We start from the raw sequence: 23,138 nt of genomic DNA, 5'->3' as shown, positions 1-23,138 counted from the left end.
TTGGAAACAAGGTCCTAGAGTCTGGAGGAAGGGTGGAGGAGAAGCTCATAGCCCAAGTTGCTTGAAGTCCAGTGTTAAGTTTTCCACAGTCTGTGATGATTTGGGGTGCAGTGTCATCTGCTGGTGTTGGTCCATTGTGTTTTTTAGGAAACCAAAGTCACTGCACCCGTTTACCAAGAAATCTTGGAGCACTTCATGCTTCCTTCTGCTGACCAGCTTTTTGAAGATGCTGATTTCATTTTCCAGCAGGATTTGGCACCTGCCCACACTGCCAAAAGCACCAAAAGTTGGTTAAATGACCATGGTGTTAGTGTGCTTGACTGGCCAGCAAACTCACCAGAGCTGAACCCCAGAGAGAATCTATGGGGTATTGTCAAGAGGAAAATGAGAAACAAGAGTCCAAACAATGCAAATGAGCTGAAGGCCACTGTCAAAAAACCTGGGCTTCCATACCACCTCAGCAGTGCCACAAACTGATCACCTCCATGCCACGCCGAACTGAGGCAGTAATTAAAGCAAAAGGAGCCCCTACCAAGTACTGAGTACATGTACAGTAAATGAACATACTTTACAGAAGGCCAACTATTCACTAAAAATGTTTTTTTTTATTGGTCTTATGAAGTATTCTAATTTGTTGAGATAGTGAATTGGTGGGTTTTTGTTGAATGTGAGCCAAAATCATCACAATTAAAAGAACCAAAACTTAAACTACTTCAGTCTGTGTGCACTGAATTTATTTAATACACAAGTTTCACAATTTGAGTTGAATTACTGAAATAAATGAACTTTTCCACGACATTATAGTTCATTGAGATGCACCTGTACAGTGGGTATAGAAAATAATAATCCCATTTTGTTGCTTTGCAGCCTGAAATGAATATGGACACAGTTTTTGTTTTATCCAGATGTATTTAATCAGTGCAACTTATGACATCCAAGTGAAAGATATGACACCAACATGTCATAAAAAAAATTAAAATAATAACCACGAGTCTTCATTTCATTTTAAAGGGGGGTGATTCTTTTCTATACCCACTGTATATGTTAAAACATGCCAGCTATTAATGGTTGCCAGCTTGTATCTTGTTGTTTTCTCTCCCATCAGCCAAATATGACGGAGAAGCTTATAAATATTGGGACCGATTTTATGAGATGCACCAGAGGAAGTTCTTCAGAAACCGAACTTGGCTCTTCACTGAATTCCCAGAGCTTCTCCCTCCAGACACCGCAGGCTTGTGCCGCCCGGAGCTGGAGCAGGACTCGCGCTCAGAGTCTGGGAACAGAGAAAAGCAGCAGCCCTGCGGTTCCTGTACATTAACCAGTCATATGGACACATTCCCTGGACAGCATGCTGCTTTCAGGATACTAGAGGTGTTACAGCCTCGGTTCAATCACTCAAGAACTATTTATTTATTGCATGTATACATAATCATTTGTGGTGTGTTAAATAATTTTAGATTTGGGATTCTTAAGCTGTAGTATTGCCTTGTTTTGCGCTGATTTGGTTTGTGTGTTTCATGCAGGTGGGCTGTGGTGCAGGTAACAGTGTGTTTCCCATCATCAGCACCATCAGGTAAGAGCAAAACCTCATTTCCTCAGAGGAAAAATCTCATTATTAGTGATAAGAGAAAGTTTGTCTGTCAGTTACCCTAGCAAAGGACAAAAAGCATGCACTATTTAAACATTTTCAGTCAGTAAAGAAAATAGAGGAGTGAGAGAATCTTACATAACATGCAGAATTGATGCGCTACATGTAAATTATATTCTTTGTTATAGGGCTGTGCAATTAATCACATTCGATTGTCATGAGCATCTCGTCAGTAAATTAGTAGTATATCACCGTCACCTGCTTTCAGATTGATCAGTTATGTATTTGTGTATCTCTAGGGGGAGTAAGGCGTTTCTGTACTGCTGTGACTTCTCATCTCAAGCTGTTGAGCTCATCCAGGTAAATGACAGTCACATGTCTCTGCTTCTCAGTGCCACCTTTACATCAAACAGAGCCCACACACATCCCAGATTTACATTAGCCAGAGCCTTTGAGAATGGATAAAGATGGGGAGGGAAACATATCCTGTTCTCCATTCATATTAATGACAGCTGATCAGTCGTGTGGGAGTTTGGCTGGGAGTCTCCTGGTGCTTGATGCTTTTTGGTATATAGAGACCTTCATCAAATGCCAACAGCAGAACATATTGAATCGTGGGGGAAGTGACATCCACAGCATGCCGACAGCGGCATCTCAATTCCATCAGTATATGCTTGATTTTGAGTAAAAACTCGTTCTACTTTTAATAACTGTTCTCATTAACTAATATTTTTACATTTTGTGAAGAAATTGAGTTTGCCTGTGCAAGAGTCATAACCGTGTTGCTTGAGTGTTGGTCTTAGTCATATATATATATATATATATATATACAGTATATATATATCCTGTTCTTGAATTTCACAGTTTCCACAAAAAATATTAATAGGTTTTCAACACTGATAATAATAAAGAAATGTGTCTTGAAGACTGGAGTAATGGAAGGAATAAAGTACTCTTTAAAATATATTCAAAAAGAAAATTATTTATTTTTATTGTAATAATAATAATTCACAAAATTACTGTTTTACTGTATTTTTAATAAATTATATGCAGCCATACAAGCTTAAAGAAACTAAGATGACTGATAAGTATTTTCATATTTATTTATTTTTTGTTAAAACAAGTTATTAAACAGCATTTCTCACTGCTTAAAAATGTGTAATTGAATATATACAATATCTGGAAGTATTAAATTGAATTTATGCTAGTTATAATTTTAATAAAATTTCATTCATTTCCTAGGCTTTATTTATATGCTTTTTTTTAAGTAAAATAAATAATTATTATAAGTAATTTAATTTAGTGTATTTAAAATGTAATTAAAGCAATTCCCATGTCACTTATGTAATTAAAGTGTCAACAGCTTTCGTATTAAAATGAATGGCACTCGTAACATTTGTTAATTGTATTAGTATGATAAAATGTTTGCAGTGTAATTCCATGAAGGCAAAATCTAAAATGCTTGACAAAAGCTGCAGTCCTTTGAGGACAGTTGTGGATGTTTTCGGCTTGCAGGAGCACCCAGACTATGACCCTGCAGTGTGTCATGCATTTGTGCGGGACATTTGTGACACGAGGTCCCCGTTTCCCTTCCCCCCCGAGAGTCTGGACATTATTCTGGTGGTCTTTGTGCTCTCTGCCATCCACCCAGCACGGTAATAAAGGTCACACACACACACATTCATTATGTGCACACTGTAACACACTTGCCCAGCATGCACCTGACATTAGAGTCTGTTTATTTGTCCGAGTCCTCGCTTATAGCAGCCATTCCCACTTCATCCTGCTGTTGTGTCCTTCACTCAAATTCACCTATTATTATTATTATTACCTATTATTACCTAATATTTAGAAGTGTGATTATACAAACTCACCATCAGGCCAGTCCATAGGTTTATGTATAAACATGATGAAGTTCATTCTTAGACTCATTTCTCTTGGATTCAGTGGATATAATTGGATACGATTGTTATATCGGGACCAACATTGTAGCTTCAGAAGTTATGTAAGACATCTCCAAACATAAACATGATCCTGACAGCTCTTTAGCAGTGTTATGGAAAACTGAGTGCCTGAGATGGTCAGTTTACATATTTTGCCACAGCTCTGGAGTATTTATGAGTTGTTCAATGTGAAAAAAGCCCTTGAGTAAGCTCAGATTGTCTGCACTTGTACTAACAGACCAGCGTCTCGTCTCTTTTGTTCGTATTACAGTGTCTCTAGCCTCTCTTCTTACTCTGAGATGTTTTGAACTGATGTTTCCTCATCAGATTCACAGATAAATCATAAAGTTTTATACATTCCTTCAAATGTTCAGTACTGTATCTGGAGTGTTTGTTTGAGCTATTTAAAGTGCACTTATTAGTTACCATGGGCTGAAGAATCTGGATCGGGTTTACTTGGTGATAACTTATGGATGAACCCCTACAGGGAACATATCTGACATTATTGAAACAATCCAGACACAGTAATATATATATATGATGCCACATAGCTTTATAGCATCTCTGTTATTAATAAAATATGAATCTGCTTAAAACACCTCTAAGCCTTTTTTTGATTTCCTTCAGCAGAGCTCAAGATGTGGTGACGTCTTTGGCTGGATTCCTGAAGCAGGGAGGCATTATGCTGTTCAGAGACTATGGCAGATATGATCTGGCACAGCTTAGATTTAAAAAAGGTGACCGTCTCTTGATCCATTAAGCTCTGGGTCAGTCTCTTCACTTCATTAGTCATGTGTCCGCTGGGAAACCCTAGATACAGAGACCCTTATTTGTGTATTCTGTGTAAAATGCATGTTCAGTTACATGGTATAAGTGCGTACGGTACACTTTTATTACTCTCACGCTCATTAGCATTTTGTCTCTTGTGCCTCTCAGAAAACAACAGATTCATTATTTTTATTTTAATCTCATGACAGTCCTAATATTGTGTTCTGTTGAAACTTGATTGATCTACTCTTGTATAACCATGCATGACCCCTTCCTACAGGACAGTGTTTGTCTGAAAACTTCTATACGCGGCAGGATGGAACCTGTGTGTATTTCTTCACAAAAGGTAGAACCGTTTCAGCAGATTTTTAGATGTTGTTGTTGTTGTTGTTGTTAAATTCCTTCCATATCATTTTTGAATTCCTTCCCATTTTTGGCTCGTATAAAGGCCTGCCGTTCATGCTGAACATGCTGATCTCTTTGCAGATGAGGTTCATCGTTTGTTTTCTGATGCTGGTCTGGAGGAGCTTCAGAATCTGGAAGACAGAAGACTGCAGGTAAACAGAGGAAAGAAGGTTGTGATGCACAGAGTGTGGGTGCAAAGCAAATACAGGAAGCCTTCTCTGATTTCAGACTGAGCTCTCAAAGAACTGGGCCAAAGATTTTATGTGATAGACTTCAAGTATAGCAACTGATGGAGATAACATTTGTATGTGCCACTATTTGCCTTTGTTAGGTTTCAATAAATGATAACGAATGCATTGTCTTGTATTGCGTTTTTAGGTAGTTGAGTGAATTAACATTATTGAAAGTTAACAGTAGTTTAATTAAAGAAACATTCATAATGTATGTGTGTGTGTACTGTGTATATTTATTATGTATATATAAATACACACACAGTATATATTTAAGAAAAATATATTGTTTATATATTAAATATATGTAAATACACACACACATGCAGTGTATATTTTGAAAATATTTACATGTATTTACATGTATATATTTATATTCATATAATTATATAAATTATATATAAATTAAATATATATACACAGTACACACATACATTATTTTAACATTGCCCATCACTAATAATATTATTTAATCACTAAAAAGATGTTTTTTAGTTTTTTTTCTCCTCAAGATCATTTTGTGTACTGCTATACTATTTTTGGGATTTGTCAGAACAAAATATGTGAACTGTCCATCCTCACAGATGTTATGATGCTTATTTTACAAACATGTATTTGCTCAGGCTTTTATTGAATAGTTTGTGATGTGGTCTATTTATGTTTTTATTTGTAATGTTTATATGTTTGCAGTGGCTATTTGATTTACCGAGAAATAAATTTGTTTAAAAAATGTTTATTTGACATGTATTTCACAAATATACCCCACAGTCATAATGATTATAAGATGTGTATCTTATGCACAGTACAAGTCATTGTATTTATAAATTACACTGCATGAGATCACATGGGAAGTGTCTGATATTTAGCCATATGTTTACCATAGGCATAACTGTGTGTGTGTGTGTGTGTGTGTGTTCGTATGTGTATTTTTTGATAGTGTGTGTTTGTGTGTGTGTGTCTCTGTGTGTGTGTGTCTGTGTGTGTGTGTCTGTGTGTGTCTGTGTGTGTCTGTGTGTGTGTGTGTCTGTGTCTGTGTCTGTGTGTGTGTTTGTGTCTGTGTTTGTGTTTGTGTGTGTGTGTGTGTGTGTGTGTGTGTGTGTCTGTGTCTGTGTGTGTCTGTGTGTCTGTGGGTCTCTGTGTGTGTGTGTGTGTGTGTGTGTGTGTGTGTGTGTGTGTGTCTCTGTGTGTGTGTGTGTCTCTGTGTGTGTCTCTGTGTGTGTGTCTCTGTCTGTGTGTGTCTGTGTCTGTGTGTGTGTGTGTGTGTGTGTGTGTGTGTGTGTGTCTTCTGTGTGTGTGTGTGTGTGTGTGTCTGTGTGTGTGTGTGTGTGTGTGTCTGTGTGTGTGTATGTGTGTGTGTGTGTGTGTATCTGTGTGTTTGTGTGTGTCTGTGTGTGTCTGTCTGTGTGTCTGTGTGTGTGTGTGTGTGTGTGTGTGTGTGTGTGTGTGTGTGTGTGAGTCTGTGTGTCTCTGTGTGTGTGTGTGTGTGTGTTTCTCTCTGTGTGTGTCTGTGTGTGTCTGTGTGTGTGTGTGTGTGTCTCTTTCTCTGTGTGTCTTTCTGTCTGTGTGTGTCTGTGTCTGTGTCTGTGTGTGTGTGTGTGGTGTGTGTGTGTGTGTGTGTGTGTGTGTGTGTGTGTGTGTGTGTGTGTGTGTGTTTGTGTGTGTGTGCATGTTTTTTTCTACACAGCTGGGGACTTAAACCTGAATACACACCAACTCATGGGGACTTGTGTCACCGTGGGTACAGGTGCTTATAAATCATACAAAATTATTTTTTTTGAGATTGTAAAAATACAGAATGTTTTCTGTAAGGGGTAGGTTTAGGTGTAGGGCCATAGAAAATAGATTGTACAGTATAAAAACCATTACGCCTATGGAGAGTCCCCACAAGAATAGTGAACCTGTGTGTGTGTGTGTGTGTGTGTGTGTGTGTGTGTGTGTGTGTGTGTGTGTGTGTGTGTGTGTGTGTGATGGAAATGATGTTTAGACTGAAGGGAAAGTAATTTCTGAGTGGCCCCCGAAGTCTCTCCCATCATCTCGTTTTCGCGGGACGAGAGTCAAGTATCGCGATAGTGTGTGAAGCGAGCGGCTTCGTGTGTTGAGTTCATCTTCAGCGGCACGCGCTTCAGACGCACTGCAGAGGGCGATGAAGGTTTGTGTGTCTGTCCCAAGTGTTGACAACCCCTCCTCCCCCGATGAAAAACAAAATCATCATTCACTTAACCTCCCACATTGTGTCTGATGTCGTTTGCGTGGACAGCTGATTGATGTTTTGCTCTCTGGGTCTCTAAAGCGGCTGGATGAGTGCGCAAAGTAGCAGTGGAAGTTTGGAGGGGGCGCCATCTTCCTCCCTCGCGCACAGTGCGCCGCTCGCACCAGCCAAAGAAGGTAAAGTGTGCTCGTTTTATTCCCATATGTGTCTAGCTTCGGACAGTAGAAGGGCTTTGGCGGACGGTGCCTCCAGCTGAGTTAAAAGCAGGTTAGAATCACTCGACCGACTTGGGTTGCGAGTTACAGTATGGGGTTAGCATTCTAGCTAATCTGCTAGCTCGGTATCGGCTCACAGGCATGTTAGCATTTTAGCTTTAAGCCCGAGCCTAGCTTGTTCTGTCAAAACTAATAAAAGTAGTATCTGACTGGCTAACGTGCTAGCGTTGTAGCCTTTCTGCTGGTTAGCACGGAAACCTAATTCAGGTGAGACTAGCGCTTAGCATTTTAGCTTTGGGCTAATTAGCATCGTTAGCGCGTACTGTACTACAGTGCAGCTGCTCAGCACGAGCTCAAACAAGTCAAAATAAGACATGTAGAGAACGTCAAGTGATAGTTTACTGTTTTAGAGCATGCATGTGATTCTTGATATTGCGTTTGAAGCTTTCGACGGAAGATTTGAGGTTTCGGTGACTTGGAGGCTCTGGTGGCTCATGATGGCAATTGTTTTCTGTCGTGTGTTGTATTAACTTTTTTTATTTAACTGATTGGACGCTAGCTTTTTATTGCAGTGCATGTTTGCATGCACACGTGTGTGTGTGTGTGTTAAAGCATGCTGAATCTCTCAAACACACACAGAGTCACACCGAGGTGTTGTTATTCTCTCAGTTTGGGCTTGGTCTTGCTGTAATGGGTGTATGTTTGGCATTGCGCCCGTGTTAAGGTGTCGTCCACTTCCACACATAAGGCATTTAGGATATTACTGGAGTTGTTGGCCAGTTGTCAGCTTGTGTCAGTGCACACATCTGACCTTTCCTCCTGTCACCGAGCACTGCATCCTAACACTACTGTGTGTGTCTGTCAGCATGCCTCGAAAGGAGATCATGCTGCTGGTGCTTCTGTGTGTGATGTTTTCATTGCAAAGCGACTAAAGACGAGTGATATTCCTCCAGGGGAGATGTTTAGGTGTGAGCCTCTACAGAGTTGTTTAACTGCAAGAACAGAGATCGCAAACAAGCACCGTGGTGAAAATCTGAGGACACGAAGAGCTGATTGAGATATTACACAATAGGCTAATATTTAAAACTTGTTTTTTTATTGACGTGTGTATATGTGTCTTTAATAATAAATAAACACATAAGTCAATCATACACACACAGCACGGTGAAAGTTAAGGAGTAAAACCCAAAGTAGGTGGTTTTGATTGACAGCGTAAGTATGTGTCAGAAACAGGTGGACACTGTGAGCTAAAATGACATCCCTGCGTTGTAAGGGTTCACCCGGGTGCGTGTGCAGGGGCCTGAGAGCAGCCGACCCGTGCAGAATGTCAAGAAAATGATGCCTCTTCACCAGAGAGTGTGTAAAGCACAAAGAGCAAGAGGGAGAATTGAGTGTTAACTATCCTAGTGCCGTCCTTTACACAGTTTTGTGTTTGAATGATGTTGTTTTCGGTCTTGGATGTAATTGAAATGTAATTTATCGAGTCTGGGTGATGCTGTTAAGCCGCATCTGTTTACTGTAGCGGTGTCTCCCAGATGGGTTGTTTTTGAAGTATAAATGGATTATTTAGCACTCTTGAAACACATCCACTGAGTCTGAGGCTGCTCAGAATAGCCTCACCTGCTCTCCATTACGAACTCTAATGATAAAGCTCCCCTGCGGTCCTGTCCTGGCCTGATAACACCACTGATCTTTGCACTGCCATTTTGTGTCAGTGGGAATGTGCCGGGCATCCATGTTGGCTCTTGGTCCTCCAGAGAGAGAGGGATAAGCCTGGTTAAAAGACTGCAGCCGGACACTACACCGCCAGAGAGCTTCATGCAGTGTTCGCTGCTTTTATGCTGTTGTTTTAGTCCTGTTCACTACACAATATGTGTTTAACAGTAACACACAATTCACAGCTGAAATGCAGAGCTGACTGATAGTGATAGTCACTTTGAAGCAGTTATAATGCTTCAAATCAGTTTTACAATAATGAACAGAAAAAAAAAAACTGCATCGGCGTTACTTAATTCTTTCTTTAGGAATCAGTAAATTCAGTTAGAATTATAACTGAACTGTTTCAACAGTAAGCAACTCTTTGGAAGACTCAATCTTTGTTCTTATTCAGTCGTTTCCAGTAAATTAAATCGGTGGGCCAATAATGTTTTCCACATACTTTTAGGGGCAAGACCTCGGGCTTTCCGAGCTGTAGGGGTGTCTGCTTAAACGTAGCTGCAAAAGGAAATTCATGTTGATCTTAATTATGTTGTTTGTTTTGTTGTTTGTGTGATGTTTGAATTTTGTTGATAATTTTGTTGGTTATGTTTTTTGTGTGATAGTTAATTGTAGTTGCAATATTTTATTTAATTTTATTAGTGTATTTTATTCCAACTAAAATCATTTGAATGAACGTCACATTTGTCAGTCCGAAAGAACCCACCGTGGCTCTGCATTCAGAAAGTACGGTTTATTTGTACCCTGAACTTTTAAAGACAGTTTCATTTACCACATGCATTACATATCTCGATCAAAACTTTAATGCATACACTGAGTCAATCACTTTGTTCAGAAGCAGTGAGATATTTAATGTTCTTGCCTTGATGACAAAAAAGCTTTTCTGGCAGGATTGTTTTTTTTATTTTTTTTTCAATATTTAAGAGATCTACCACCACTTTTCATTTGGATTAAATCTTCATTTGTATCAGGCTCAGTCAGGTCAATAAGGCAGGAGTCCAGGTCCACTTCCCAGCAGAGTTTAGCTCCGGCTCGCATCAGACACACCTGAACATCTCATCAAGGTCTTCAGGATTGCTAGAAAGTTACTAGCTGGCAAGTTTGATCAAGGTTGGAGCAAAACTCTGCAGGAAAGTGGATCTCGAGGTCCAGAGTTGAGGACCCCAGATATAAGGTGTATATTTAAAGGGATTAAAATTCTGATTCAGCCATTATTATTATTAGGGCTGGGTTTTGACACAGATTTCACAATTCGATTCGATTATCCTTCACGAGCTTGTGATTCGATTCGATTCAGTATCAATTATTTTGGATGTATATCAGGTACAGGACATGGCAAATTTCCTCTAATGCTGTAAAATATACCGGAGAGTCAATAATATTTTTGGAATGTCGAAATTTGCTGATTTGTATTCAAACACTTAAAATATACTCAAGAAAGTTTTTGTAATATAAAAGTTAGAATACTAACTCTGACATAATTATATTACTTCTCCAATTCATTTTTTTTAATATAAACATTTAAATGGTGGTTGTCACAAAAACTTGACGGATTTATTCAAATATTATTAAATATAGATTAACTGTAAATGATTTTTAAATGAATATATGTTATGGGGAATATTTAGCTAAATGCTCCTCTCTAGAGTTAATTTTTCTAGCTGACTAACGAGTTTGATCACTGAATAGCCTGTGTTTTTTCTGAGGTAAATGTGAAGTTACATGACACATTGTTTACAAGCTATTGTCTTCTCTCTGTGTTTGAAACACTGTTTGAGCGATTTACATGAGACAGGATTAGTGGTCAACCGATATCTTGGAAAGCAGAGGGCCGATATAAAGCCGATATTTTTTTTTTTTTTTTTTTTTTTTTTACAATTTTAATTCATATTTAAGAAATTTGAAAATATTTGACAATGGATTAAAAAAAATGTTTAAAATAAAAAGATGACAAAGTATTTTTCACAAATAAATAATTATTTAATAAAAATATAATTAAAAAAGGAAGTAAACACTGTAACCAACAGGGCACCCAGTATTTTGTGCATTGTTTCAAATAAAGCCAGGGTAACACTCATATTTCATACAGCACACAGAGAAAATGACATGAATATGAATGTGATGGTGGGCAAATGCATAAAGCGCAGCATAATTTGAAATCACTAGTTTAATGTTTAAAGCATTCACTTCACACAGACCGACCGTCACACATAGAACACGCGATCATGCTGGATACAGATGCACACTTCACAAGATCTCACAGCTGGATTCGACTAAGTTTGCAAGGTTTGTGATTATTAAATGTTCATTAATCATTCTAAGATTTGTTTAAATTATATAAATGCGTTTTTGCTTAATGCTGACGGCAAACGGGAAAGTATTATAATGTTTGCCTATTACTAATAATATAAAAGCAATCGTTATAATACTTTTTGTATACATTAATTCCTTTGTTTAACTGTTATATCTGATTATTAGACAGAACTGTTAATGACGATGGCGAACAATAGGGAGAGTGTGAGCACTGTGTGCTCAGCTGCAGCTGCTCTCAGCGCCGTCAAAATAAAAGTCCTGCCTCAAACACATTGGCCAAGCAGAAAACCTTATCAGCTGATGCCGATATTTGCAAAATACCAAATATCGGCCGATATATCGGCCTTGGTGATATCGGTCGACCACTAGACAGAATACAGATTTCGGTATCTTGTGCTCTTTCTTTTAACAAACCTTCGGATGTTCATTCATGTTTATTTCATGCTATTAAAGTGGAGGAGACGATCACTACACACTGCCACTTCTAACCGAGGCGCTGCAGCGATCGGTCACTCCACATTAAACCATGCCAAAACGGCATTTAATATTTGAATATTGTAATAAAATGGACAGAATTTGAAATCTGAGACTTTGTTTCGTATCAGAAGTAACAAATCACAAAGCTTATTGCAATTTATAAGATGGGAGGCGCGCTACAATGTTCCGTTCAATATCTGACAGGCTAGACTAATTGATTCTTGGGATTTATGAATTGGTATGGTTTCATAAAAATGAGAATTGATTAAAATCGAGAAATCAATTTTTTTTTTTTTTTTTACCCAGCCCTACTGATTATTAACTCATTACACAGCCTTTATACCTCTGGACTTCCTAGAAATAGGCAGCAGTTTTCCTCAAGTTCACATAGGTGTCGTTCACATTAACTATCAACATCAGGGGTCTCCAGGAGGGCCAGTGTGCTGCAGAGTTTAGCTCCAAACCTAATTAAATACACCTCAACCAGCTAAGTAAAGTCTTGGCATACTAGAAACATCCAGGCAAGCTGGAGTTAAACTCTGCAGGACACCGGCCCTCCAGGACTGAGTTTAGAAATCCCTGATCAATATGATCTGCTAACATTTGACTACAGTGTTACATTTTTTTTTTCTTCTTTATTTTGAGCAGTATATTTATTTAACATTACAAACATGAGAAACCACTTTGTGAAATGTTACTTAAAGCTTCTTTGCACTGCCTTCAATTGGTCTTTTATAACTAATGCAATAACATTCAGACATTTTTAAAATGTGACTTGTTCTTGCTTATTGAGGCCACTGCATGTTTAAAAGAAATATGACAGTCTGAAACTGTGTGTTAGGATTATGATTGATATGTTCTTTGTCTTTGTAACATGGTGCCGCAGTGTCACAAAGTTGTTTTCTCACTGTTTAAGTGACACTGATTAAATATTCTCTCATATTTATGAAGTAAGCGGTACTAATGCTGTCTGCGTCAGCTCTCATTCAATTTAGTGTCTGAGTGGGTGGGAGTCTCTCCAGAACGGTTATCATTTACACAGTAGCAATAAATGTTTTATTGTTGCTGTTTAAACATAAACTCTATGAACAAGCATCATAAAACACATTTGTACTGTGGGCAACATTAGTCCTTGTAGACATTGTTTTAAGATCTGTATGTAAACTTCTGCTTGATGGTCTGAGCCTCAGGCACCACAGCCATGGAATATCATGGAATATCTGATGCATATTCCACACGGAAAGTTTCCTCAGAATCATAAGCTTTAATCTGATTGGCTGGCTTTGCAAAATTTTAATTTAGTATGATTGGCTTTGTTCTTATTTGTTTATTGTGCTAATTTTTTAAGTAGTATCTTTTTGATGATATTCTATTTTAAAAACACTGCACTCAAGTTAAAATAAGTTTTTCCATTAAAACTTGTATTATTTGTAACTGAAGTTGTTTAAATTACCATTTTTATGGTCATTTTACAGGATTTTTTTTTTCTCACTAGTGTGGGGTTTGCGGGTCCAAATGTTGTCTCAATCTCATTGTGTGACATGACATTTCTCAGGTTTCTTCATGTATCTGTCTGAGCATCACGGCTCTTTGTCACTGCAGAGCAGGTCCGTATAAGTAGTTAAAGCAGTACTAGTACAGGGGATTTAGGGATGTAATGATTAACTGTGAGCCGGTTGAAAATCGATTCAAATATGTGATGATTCAAATCTGTTGAGATGCTAAACACATTGCGGTTCAGTTAGGGGAGGAGTTTATATGAATGTGTGTCTGAGGGGAACTTACTGTCTTTAGAATAGTTCAGATGGTAATAATTCTTTTCATCTTGCCTCTGTATAATGCATGTTAAAGTTCATAAGTGCAGCGCTGCTTTGTTTACAGCCGAGACCAAGGAAACGCTTTAAGCTCCACCTGCTGGCAGAGAGTGAATCTGCATCTCGTTCAGCTCGTCTGCTGTTTCTGTTTCATGCAGATATTTTTTATTAATAGTTTCACAAAACTGAAGTCAGACCATTCTGTTTTTGCTTCATATTTCAAAATTAAACAATCTATTTTTAATTAAAAACTGCTCATGTTGCATGTATGCAGAATCTTTAAGTTGATCATGATTAGGTTTTAGTGGTTGCCTCTAATTTTAAAAGGAAAGAGCACAGACAAAGCCCTATTTTATTTATATGAAGAGATTTCTTTTATTTGTATTATTTATTTGATTTGGGGCTTGTTTTAATATTTCAATTTAGTTTTTATTTACATTTACATTATATTTAAATTTTGTTATTTAGCAGACGTTTTTATCCAAAGCGACTTACAAATGAAGAAAATAGAAGCAATCAAAACCAACAAAAGAGCAATAATATGCAATTGCTAAGCTATATTAGTATATTATTATACTGTTATATTTCAGTTTCACAAAGAAATGCATTTTGTCCAAGCAATAATTAAAGGACACATTTAATTTATAATTGGTCTTAAATCTCATTTTGTAAAAAAAGAAAAAAAAGAATAAATTGTGAATCGAATCGTGAAATCAAAATCGTGAAACGAAATCGAATCGTAAGTTGAGTGAATGGTTACATCCCTAGTTACAATGTGTAGCAGTGTTATAAAGCCATTACCAGTATTACACAGTATACACTTCTTGTCATTCATATGTGTTTAACTTTTAGTTTGTGACACTACCCATAATCCTGTGTCCAAATGTCCCTGATGTAATCCTGTCTATCTCAGGGGTGTTTGTTTTTCTCTCATTATATTTGTGTGTTCTAGCTTTGTTGTTCCTAGAGAAGGAGAGAAAAGCTGAATGTTTGTGTGGTCACCCACCGGTGGAGGAGTGTGGCATCAGATTCTCTGTCTGTGTGTGGTTCGATCCAGCAGCATTACTCCAAAAGAGAGTCGTTGATCAGTGTGAATATATGTCAGTGGCGTCAGTCACTTCATGCTTAATTTGACATTGCACTCTCTGAATTAGCTGGTCCTACTTTTTTCTGAGCAATTCTGTCATATGAAGCCAATTATTGGAGGTGAATTCTTGTATGGAGCCTGTGTGGTATTGTTTTGGGCAGCTCTGTTGGTGTGCAAGAAAGACTCTAGGGTTTAGATGACTCCCAGTGGAGGGAATGAAACGCTGTTTATTTTCCTAGTTTGTGGTTGATGTGTGGACACATGAAGTTGTTATCTAAGACTGGTAATGTAACACAGAGTGCTATGATGTTGTTACAATTAAGAAGATCTCATTGTTTGGCCACTAATATTAATACTGTCTGTACTGTAGTGGTTTCTGGTTAATTACTGGACAGGTCGGTTTTATAAGCAACTATTTCAAATGAACAGACATACTGTTTAAAATGAAGACAAACAGCTTGTGAAAGTTGATCATGTTAAAAAGGTAACAACAATATGTTTCACCTCATAGTGTTACGGACTACTCTCAGTAGTATATGTGTGTTTTCCTGTGGTAGAGCTCCTCTGTGATTCCTGCACTGAGCTGCGGTAACTGTGCTAGGAGTAGAGCCGCAATGGCGACTCATTAGAGAGAGATAATGACAGCAGGGTGAGCCCCTAGGAGCTTAACCGGACGAGAACGCCCAGAGAACCCTCACAGCGACACAGGGGCCGATAGAGAGCTCAGAGGATGAAGGACGGTGAGAAAAGCAGGAGGAAGTGAGTGATTGAAGGAAAAACAGAGGGAGAGGTGGTTAAGAGGGATGGGGTGGCTGTGCAGAGACGGTAATCATGCGAACAATGGTATTTTTGTTCAAATGTCAGTTTTAATGTGCTTGTGCTGGGTGTTCTGCAGCGTTTCCTCACTGCATGTTAACTTGCATGCTCTCTCAGACTGCTCCTGTATGGACTGACAATGAAACACTGGAAGGTTATATTTCTGTCTGATTCATGTGTTAAACCATTCGCACATGCACTACCTCTAAAAAGTTTTGACTCGTCTGGTTAAATTTATTTTTCATTATCATAAGCAAAGTTTTTGCTAATTTTTGCCGTTCTGTTATGAACAAAGCCTGTTTCCATTCAATTAGTCTTTTTAAAAATAAAATGGTGTATGTGTAATAACAGGAGCCTAGCAGCAATCTTTAAGGCACCCTTTAGCAGACACTCAAGACAGCTGCAGTTTGACGTGGCTGAGAAAACTGCCCCAATCAACTTGGCTCATGCAACTGCATGCTGCGTGAAGTTAATGGGATCATACAAATATTCATTCAATAAAAAATGGTTTGTTAGGCCATTTCACTGTGATTGAAGTGCAAATATATTTAACACACACTTGAACATTACAGAGAAACTAAGCTTTAATGGGAACAACATTTGGACAGGTGTTTGATTCTGTCATTCTGTGTTATTCTGTGTCATGTGACACCACATTTATTTGTGTTCAATCCTTTTTTTCTTTTTCATTTTCATGACATTTGAAGTATCAAAATAGAAAATGTATAAAAAATTTCTTAGAATTGAGTGCAACAATTTATAAATAGGTTTATGAATTAGCCAATTGGCACATTCCTTTTGCTCATGTTTCATGAATACAGCCCAGTTTTTGTGTGAGATAAGCATAAAAGATCAGATGGAAAGACAAGTATGGACGTAGTGATGTGTTTAAAATGCTTAAAAAGAGGAAGATCTGATAATGAACATTGGAAAAGTTCAAAACAAGACACGACACAGTCTGTTGACATGGCAGAGAGTCACAGCATCATTTTAATGCAACCTTTTTATTTTTGACTTATTTTTAAATATTTTCTGTAGTAATTTGTTTTTTTTTCATAGTTAATATTCTTAAAGTATGCCAACCAGGAGGAGTATGCTGCGCGTTTCTTTGTGAAATTGAAATATAACACTATAATAATATACTAATATAGCACTTTTGTTTAGTTTTGATTGCTTATGTTGTCCTCATTTGTAAGTCACTTTGGATAAAAGCATCTGCTAAATAACAAAATTTAAATATAATGTAGATGTAAATAACAAAAGTAAAATGAATTTTTAAAACAAGCCACAAATCAAATAAGTAACACAAATAAAAAAATCTCTTCATATAAACAAAATAGGGCTTTGTCTGTGCTCTTTCCTTTTAAAATTAGAGGCAACCACTGCATTTTAATCATGATCCAAACAAAGATGCTGCATACATGCAACATGAGCAGTTTTTAAACTAAATTAGATTGTATAATTTCGAAATTTGAAGCAAAAACAGAATGGTTTGACTTCAGTTTTGTGAAACTATAAATAAAAAATATCTGCATGAAACCGAAACAGCAGACGAGCTGAACGAGACGCAGTTTCACTCTCTGCCAGCAGGTGGAGCTTAAAGCGTTTCCTTGGTTTCTGCTGTAAACAAAGCAGCGCTGCACTTATGAACTTTAATATGCTTTATACAGAGGCAAAATGAAAATAAAAAAATACCATCTAAACTTTTCTAAAGACAGTAAGTTCCCCTCAGACACACATTCATATAAACTCCTACTCCTAACTGAACCGCGATTTGTTTAGCATCTCAACAGATTTGAATCATCACATATTTGAATCGATTTTCAATTGGCTCGCGGTTTATCGTTACATCCCTATCTCTGATTGTAAGACACAGGTCCTGATGTTTCACCTGTTTGTGATCTATGTAAGCTCTGGGGAATGCTGTACCTGTGTTTGTGAGCACATGACCCAGGAGACTGTTAGATATGACAGCATGTGCTTTTTTTCCTGTCTACCTATATAAAGGGAGTACAAGCAAAGCATTTTCCAGTAGGGCTGCACGATTAATCGAATGCGATTGTCATGCACATCTTGTCAGTAAAACCGGTTCTGTGATTAATAGTAAATCTCCATCACATGCTTTCAGAAGGAGCAGCATTTACTACATGGAGCCGTAGTTCTCTGACAAGCTGCGCAAAAAAATCACAGATGATATAATCGTACGATTATGAAATCGAAGAAATCTTTCGTGATAACGACAGCTGTTTGCATTGCTTCTCAGTGAACTACGGCTCTGTATAGTAGTAGATGCCGCTCCTTCTGAAAGCACACGAAAATACCACATTTAATAACATGTTTTTACGCCAAACTCATAACGTCAGTCGAGTGTTTGAAATAAATCCTTCTGTGAGATGATTCTTACACAGAATAAGGCATGCAACATATGTCATAGTATTCTAAGTGGTGATAAAGGCTGTCAATTAGCATTGCATTATAGATATACTTTATTATAATGAAAATTATAATTATAAGAACTCAGATAAACCATATATTGTTGTAGTCATGTGTTTATTAGTCATGTTGAATCAATAGCCCCTTTCACACTGCACGTTGGTCCCGGAAAATTGCTGGATCGCCTTCTGTGTGGACGCAAACACATCCCGGGATGGGGGCCTAGTGACATAGCCGGGTTAAGTCTCGGAACGAGCTCTGTGTGAACAAAAGCCAAAACCAATGCCGTAAAGGCTGTGTCGTAGTGATGACCGCACATTATCATGCGACTCTTTTGCCGGGTGTTTTGAAGGCAGATATATAACAACTTTATTCAACAATTCGTCTCCTCTGTCTCTCTTTATTTTGAACGAAAACAGCACATCCTTGTGGCGCGGCTAACACAGAAGAGCGTACGTGTTGAATAAAGTCATTATTTTTGTTTTATTCATGTACAAAAAGTATTCTTGTCATTTCATAACGTTACGGTTGGACCACGGATGGCAGATGGACTATTCTGACAATGTCTTTCATACTTTTCTGGACCTTGACAGTATAAGTTACTTGGCAGTCTATGGGACAGTCACAGGCCTCCCGGTTTTCATCCAAAATATCTTAAATTGTTTTCCGAAGATGAACAAAGCTTTTACGGGTTTGGAACGACATTGGGGTAAGTGGTTAATGACAGAATTTTCATTTTGAGCTGGAGTATCCCTTTAAATCTTCTGTTTATTAGGTGGAGTATCCCTTTATTTAATGGGATTCTTCTGGGGGGCATATTTCGAGTTTCAGACCAAGAGCGCTCTCTGGCCTTCAGATGGAGATTTACTGCTGATTACAGAACCGTGCTTCACTGAAAGATACGCATGACAAAGGCAACTTCTGCCTAATCGTGATTTCGATTTATCATGCAGCCCTATTTTCCAGGGCTGAAACACGTTTAGAGTGACCTATATGTGTATGTGTGTTATCACTCAGGTGCTATGGAGGAGCTGCACAGTTTGGACCCGCGCCGGCAGGAGTTGCTGGAGGCCAGATTTCTGGGCGGGGTCAGTGGCAACACAGCGGGCAGCACTGGCAGCGCTAGCGGAGGAACCAAAGTTAGTGGCTGAGTTTATCAAACACACAAGCTTGCAAACAGTGGCTGTGTCTGAAATAGAAGGTAGCGATTTTGAATGAATGCCACCATTTCAGTTATGATCTAGAACCAATTGAAGCAAAGGTTATGCTTTGGTTTCTATATTTCTTTGGTAGGAACAGTAGTAAGAAAAAGAGTTATATTTATAAATGGGCTTTTTTCAGCTGTTTCTTCAGAAACCAATTCTATTCACCAAACTGCACACACAGGATTGTGGGATATTTTAATAATACTATTATTATTAGGATCACTAAATTAAAATATAAATATCACTAAGAAAAAAACAATAAGACTACTTTTATAATATTACACTGTAAAATAAAAAGTTGATAAAAAATTTAATAATTTTGAGTATAATTAATATAATTAAGTTTTTTTTAATTACAGCTGTAAAATTATAATACTAATATTTATGGCTGCCTTTATTTCTTCATTTTCAAATGTTAAACTAACTTTTAATTAGGAATGCACAATATTGGATTGTTGCCGATATACGATGTTTAACTAATTTATCTGTGGTAAATAACTCATTTTGACCGATACCGATATATTTCCTTTTGTTTGGTGATTTTGGATTTTTTGTAATGTTTTTAGATTCTTTTTGTATTATATTTAATTTTGATTATTGATTTTTGAAGATTTAATTTTGAGAATTAAATAAGCAATGAAGTTCTTTTATAATGAGAGTGCATTGAAAGCTTTGAAAATAACTATAAAGCAATCCTTAACATTTTATAAGAATATTTAACATTTGTAGATGGTCTAAAGCAAAAGAGTTGTACAAATTCTGAAAATCTGTCAGAGCTCCTTGTATTTAAGTTTTCATAATCTGTTTGAAAATAAAAATACATATTACACATTAATGAATAAATCTGCATATATATTTATTTATTATTAAATTGTGAATCTTATCATTCAGGTAAATTTTAAGCAATTATCGGCTGATTTTGATAACGTTCCGATAATATTGTGCATCCCTACTTTTAATTTGACAGAAAACCACAGGGAGACCTCAAAGCAACACATATTTTCATTCATATATTTATTCAATTAAACTGCAGCCTTTGCAAATCTCTGATTTGTATTTATTTGAAAATCAGACTGAGCCATATGTATTTCAGTTGCGCAGCCCTAACAGGATGTTACACAAACACTGGGTTCAGACGTGGATTCCTGCCTCTGGGTGCCGCTTGATTTCTTGTGGTTTCCGACACAGCCAGTTTGATGGAAGAGGCTCAAAGTCTTCTTACTTTCATGAAGTGCTTTTTGAAGAAATTGTGCTTTCTGAAAGGGAAGACATTTTGACCGTGAGGTTCATGTCAGGTTACAGTGGACTTCACACTGGAACACAATTTTCTTCTGCTGTGCGATGATGTCTTGCTTATACAACTGTCCTCTCCTTGAAGTTGTCATATAATTAATTCATAACACCTGCTGCATGAATACCTCATCTGCATTGACTCATGTAAATGTGTTTCTCCTGTGCAGACCTTGACAAACAACGACTGCTCCAATCACAGTTTTGGTAGCTTGGGCTCCTCCAGTGATAAAGAGTCAGAGGTGAGTTTAGTTCTGCATGATTGTACAAACAGCTTTAAACCAGATACCTCTTATATACTCTGACGTATTTCCAAACAGACTTTTCAGTGGGAAGTAATCGTATGTCATGATTTATAACATTGATTGACTGATGTTATCGCCCTGACTGATTAATCAGTTGATATTTGATAACCTGAAGATTAACAGCATCTGCCAATAATTTATTAGCCAATTTAAAGGATTAGCTCATCCAAATGAAATATTTAATCAACCCTGATGTCAAGACTTTTGATCATCTTCAAAACAAAAATGAAGGGATTTTATTGACAGATTTTGGTCCCTTTATTGAAAGTCTGCAACTAAAAATGTGATGTCTTCATGAACTCATGAAGTGTCAAAATTGTTGAAATGGACAAACAGAAATATCTCAGATTTTGTTAAAATAAAAGATGCACTAAATAATTAACACTCAGGTAGAAACAGAGGTTTATTTAAGCATTTAAATTGTACATAAGGCAGTTTTTATTATATAATTGTTTCTACTCCAGTATGTTGTTGAAATGTAAACCTTTAAATAGGGGTGCTCCGATCAGGATTTTTGAGGCCGATCACAGAAAGCAGTATCTGCCGATCCGATCACCAATACTGATCTTTTTAAAGCCTTCTTTTTACCATGTAGAATTATTTAGACATTTATTCAGGGCCTGAATTTTTTTTCTGAAAATTAATTCCTCTCTTAGGAGACTCTTGTGAGAGGATTTTTTATTTATTTATTTTTTTTCATTTGAGGGGTGGAGGGGGACATTTTTCAAAAATATATATTTATCTCACCTAAATGTTTGATCATGCACTGTATTTTTGTGTTTACAATGTTTTTTTGGTTGTGAAACACAGTAGACTTTAATTATATGCATTTATGGTGTAATTACTACATTTTTGTGTCAATGCATGTTCATATTTACCGCAAACAATGCACTCTTACTTTAATTCAGTGCGTGCAGCGCAGCAAAAAATAAACTCGATGTGGAAACTATCTCTCCACTGCTGCAGATGCACTGCTCCTAAACACTGCCAGACTGCAACCGTGTGTGCATTGTGAACGCTTTTATCCATTAACATGAACGCGGAAAAATATGCACTGCATATACGCACTGCAAACGGAGTAATGTGAGCCTGGCATTATGTGTGTGAGCTGCAAGTGTGCATGAGGGCATGGTCTCCAGGAAAGCGTGTGAGCGTTGAATGGTTTAAACGCTGGCAAGAATTAAAAAAAAAAAAAAAAAATTTATAAACTTTAGTGACGATGCACGATAGTGCAAGTGACAATTCCTGTGCAGCTCACTTATAGTGCAGATGCGATGCCATTTGCATTTTGAGAGAGAAAGAGAGCATGCACTGATTCATTCACGCTGTTTGTGAAATTATGTCTCAGAAACTTTTTCAAATTACTTTATCAGTTATTTAATGAAGAAATATGAATTGTACTTCTCCTAAAGCATTCTAATTATTTCACCCGTGCTGGACAGAGACTGAGACGGAGCCGCTGCATGTCATGCTAAACCTCTCAAGGCAGGCACGTCATCAGCTTGAGATCGGTTTTATGAGATCTGCCTTTTTAGAGACCGCCGGTCAATCGGAGCACCCCTACCTTTAAACAGTGGCTGTAAAAACTCATTTCAAACACATTAAATAATAATGACAACTTGGTTGAGTAAAAATATATTTAACATAATATAGTGCATATATTTTGCAAAAAGCTGCTCTCTAGAGTAATTTTTAACTAATGAGTGATGGACATTGAGTGGCTTTCACTAATTAAGAATATCGTCAATTGACTTCCAAAGATAAATAAAAGTCTTATGGGTTTGGAACAACATGAGGGTGAACAAATGATGACAGAGTTTTCATTTTTGGGTGAATTAACTTTAAGAGAAGTCAGAATGTCTACTGATGGTCATTTTCTGTTTTTAGATCTTTTATTAGTGAACTTTGAGTAAGCATTTGTGTTAAATAACTGCTTACTGGCATACAGGAGCAACAGCACAGCTTTTAATCTTGGTAATTCCCAGAAAGGAGATCTCCCTCCTGGAAATACTCATTCAGAATACTCGCACACAAAAGATTGGCTTTCTTCATTCATCATAGTACATAGATGATTTGAATCAACCTTCTGGATTAAGATGTCCATGTATGCATTTGATCTGTAGGTGTCTTCTCACCATGCAAGAAGTTAGTCATTCCGCCACTAAATAATAAATAAAAAAAGGTAATTGCGACTTTTTATCTCACAATTCTGACTTTTTTCTATAAAGTCATGAACTCGCAATTCTGTTTTCTCTATTCTCGCAAAATAGTTTTTTCTTGCAATTTTGGTTTTCTTTTTTCTCACAATTGCGAGTTCATATCTC

At 37.2% G+C, this 23,138-nt stretch overlaps 2 protein-coding genes across 6 annotated transcripts in view; both read left to right on the top strand.

Moving 5' to 3' along the window:
- Window positions 1-5,060, top strand: part of mettl8 (methyltransferase 8, methylcytidine) — a 6,980-nt gene extending 1,920 nt beyond the window's left edge. The window contains exons 4-10 of one of the 2 annotated variants that reach the window (XM_042763135.1): window positions 1,106-1,371; window positions 1,524-1,573; window positions 1,888-1,948; window positions 3,104-3,243; window positions 4,159-4,268; window positions 4,580-4,645; window positions 4,786-5,060. In XM_042763135.1, coding sequence (XP_042619069.1) covers window positions 1,106-1,371; window positions 1,524-1,573; window positions 1,888-1,948; window positions 3,104-3,243; window positions 4,159-4,268; window positions 4,580-4,645; window positions 4,786-4,937 — 845 coding nt within the window. In that variant the 3' untranslated portion in view covers window positions 4,938-5,060. The remainder of the gene's footprint in view (window positions 1-1,105; window positions 1,372-1,523; window positions 1,574-1,887; window positions 1,949-3,103; window positions 3,244-4,158; window positions 4,269-4,579; window positions 4,646-4,785) is intronic. The other variant, XM_019071805.2, reaches the window with a different exon arrangement.
- A 1,972-nt stretch (window positions 5,061-7,032) lies between these two features.
- tlk1a (tousled-like kinase 1a) overlaps window positions 7,033-23,138 on the top strand; it is a 32,461-nt gene continuing 16,355 nt past the window's right edge. For 2 of the 4 annotated variants that reach the window (XM_042763132.1, XM_042763130.1), the window contains exons 1-3: window positions 7,043-7,319; window positions 19,032-19,153; window positions 20,680-20,751. In XM_042763132.1, the coding sequence (XP_042619066.1) occupies window positions 7,232-7,319; window positions 19,032-19,153; window positions 20,680-20,751 (282 nt within the window). In that variant the 5' untranslated portion in view covers window positions 7,043-7,231. Of the gene's footprint in view, window positions 7,411-19,031; window positions 19,154-20,679; window positions 20,752-23,138 lie in introns of all 4 variants that reach the window. The other 2 variants (XM_042763131.1, XM_042763133.1) reach the window with 2 other exon arrangements.

The sequence above is a fragment of the Cyprinus carpio genome, chromosome A9 (assembly GCF_018340385.1).
Source record: "Cyprinus carpio isolate SPL01 chromosome A9, ASM1834038v1, whole genome shotgun sequence".
Taxonomy (NCBI): domain Eukaryota; kingdom Metazoa; phylum Chordata; class Actinopteri; order Cypriniformes; family Cyprinidae; genus Cyprinus; species Cyprinus carpio.
Note: the sequence above shows the minus strand (reverse complement) of the source record. Positions and strands in the feature narration are given on the sequence as shown.